Source organism: Montipora capricornis, chromosome 5 (genome assembly GCF_036669925.1).
Source record: "Montipora capricornis isolate CH-2021 chromosome 5, ASM3666992v2, whole genome shotgun sequence".
In the NCBI taxonomy this organism is placed as follows: Eukaryota; Metazoa; Cnidaria; class Anthozoa; order Scleractinia; family Acroporidae; genus Montipora; species Montipora capricornis.
This window is the reverse complement of record NC_090887.1, coordinates 15,805,231-15,807,730: the sequence shown is the minus strand read 5'-3', so window position 1 is coordinate 15,807,730 and position 2,500 is coordinate 15,805,231. Positions and strand designations below refer to the sequence as shown.

General features: G+C 37.7%; 1 protein-coding gene across 1 annotated transcript in view; it reads left to right on the top strand.

The window, feature by feature from the left end:
• LOC138049647 (lupus La protein-like) overlaps positions 1-2,500 on the top strand; it is a 24,516-nt gene that overhangs the window by 1,289 nt on the left and 20,727 nt on the right. The window contains exons 2-4 of the mRNA XM_068896022.1: positions 851-920; positions 1,774-1,814; positions 2,425-2,490. Coding sequence (XP_068752123.1) covers positions 851-920; positions 1,774-1,814; positions 2,425-2,490 — 177 coding nt within the window. The remainder of the gene's footprint in view (positions 1-850; positions 921-1,773; positions 1,815-2,424; positions 2,491-2,500) is intronic.

The following is a 2,500-nucleotide window of genomic DNA, read 5'->3' as shown; positions in this document are numbered from 1 at the left end:
ATTTTAATTTACCTTAATTTAATTTACCTTAATTTACCCTAAGAAAATTTTAAAGGGGCCCTCAGAACTAAACGCTGAGAACTTAGGAGCCCAACATATGAAGTGAAAGGTGTTGCTGTGAAAAATTAAGGTGCCCAGAGCTATTCTTTGGGAGCCCCAGGCTACCGGGCTCCTGTTAGGCAACAGCCTTGCCTAGTGGCCATTTTCGGGCACTTGATTGATATTCAAATACTCTTGAGATTCTAGTCAACAAGAAAGAGTAAAGTGTAGCAAAGGAACTGTTATTTATCCATTAAACTGCTTGTAGCTGTACCTTTTTACAATAACCCAAGTAGGATGTAAACTGGGAATTAGTCAAATCAATTAGCAGGGATTCAGCGCACAGAGAGTCTGTGGAGATAAAAAATAATATTACACCCACGCCTGCATTTCTAGCAGCTTGCGGCGACACATCTTGCGTGATGTCGCGCAATACGAAAAATTAGGCGACGAGACACTGCCGGCAGACTATTTGTCTTTATAAAATAAGAGGCCATTTAGCTTGTTTTATTATTGTACATTATCTACATGTACATTTCAATATACAGTACCAGAAACTCGTAAGGGTTGAAACATGTAACGGCCCCTTGTGTGCTGGGAAACAAGCTTCTGAATATTCAATTTGCTAAGTACCATATTTGGAACAACAAGAGCGAGGGGTTTCCAAATATGGTACTTAGCACTGAAACATTCAACCAATCAGTTCGCACTGAATATTCGGAAGCTGTGAATGCGCGTTACACGTTTCAACCCTTATGGGTTTCTGACAGTACTTAAAAGATTTTGATGTAGTGTTTTTCTCTCTTTGTAGTTTTACTTTGGAGACAGAAATTATTCTAAGGACAGGTTTTTGAAAGAGAAGGCTGAAGAAGATGATGGTTGTATCCTTTGATGCCATAAATTTATTATGAGCATTTTAGGTGGAAAAAACCACTTGACCAATTGTGGGATCAACTTTAAATCCTACAAACAGTCACATGTCTCATTCTATTATATCCAGTAAGATTCCCGAAAATAAAAACGTTTTCATTCATTGGTGGAGTTTGGTTGTGTTGGTGAGGTAGTCATGTGAAGGAACCGTCGTTTGAAGTGTGTTGTCATTTTAAGAATGCTGTCATAAAGTTTCCTTTTTTGTGAAATTTTTGTTTGGAAAATCATATACTATTTTGAGGAAAAAATGAATGTTTTTCAGTTGTACATTGCATGTTTCACAGAGCTTATCACTCCCTGAATTTCATTTATTGACTGGTCAACTAAAACCTTCTCCCTTTTACAGGTGTAGAATTCCTGTACCAAAACAAATTCCTGACAGTCAAATGAACCAAAGAAAAAATTCCAGGTGACAAGTAAATGAGACAGAATACAAACTGTCACACTGGTGGTACTGCACAGAAACTGTATCACTTGACTGAGAGTGAACCAGTCCTTCTGTTCAGTATGTGAAATCTTTTTTGTTTGTCTTTTGCAAGCTTTGCTGGCAAGGGATTGTTTTGGTAGGAAATTTCTTCTTTAATTAAAAGTGATGTGATTTGAGTGGTTATTTCAGTTTTGGCGGTGAAATGGTATATGAAATGAATCATATGAACTGCGGATATGAAATCAAGTGAAGCTATGATCTGTAACTGCGAAGATCATAGCTTCACTTTATTTCAGTTTTGTAGATATGGTTATCAGGTGACAGTGAGGGAATTTTTGTTGTTGTCACTGTTCCTTAACAAGGATCTCTTCTGGCAGGGGTCACCATTGAATGTCTGTCCACATTTAACAGGCTCAAGGTTAGAAAAACTACTGTTTGGGTATATGTATAAATCACTGAAAAATGAATGTACATGTTGGCTAGTAATGGTTTATAGCAATTTATAGTTTAGTGACAGCTTAGGTGGCGTAGCAAGGGAAGATCTCCCCATGTTTCACTACTAGAATTATCACCAATGCAAACAAATAGCCAATCAGCTGCTGTGTTTTTTCATTAAGCTAGACTGAAATTGTGCTTGACACGAATTGTGATTGTCACCTTATGACCGTACGTTCACCCCTCTATGTATGCCAGTGTGAAACTCTGTGGTACAACCTGCATTTTTTGGCAGGAACATCTTTGATACTGGACATCCATGTTAACTGACACCAAAACAAGGTATCTGCTGACCAGTATCACATGACCATATAGCAGGCTCAATCTTAAGCTCATTGAGGTTGCGACTTTTTTTTAAAAGTTGATCGCAGACCAAGGTACTGGTTTTCGGTTGGATAAATAGCATGGGAGCTCAGCTTTTAGGCTTGGCTAAATCTATTTTTATATTATCATTATCATTATCATTATCGTTATTATCAGTAGTAGCAGTAGTAGGAAGAAGGAGAAGTAGACTTTTCAAATTTGCTTTACAGGCATTGTCCACAGATACTGAAGTCATAGCCGCAGCCATCAGAAAATCAGATACTGGTTTGATTGAGGTATCTTTTT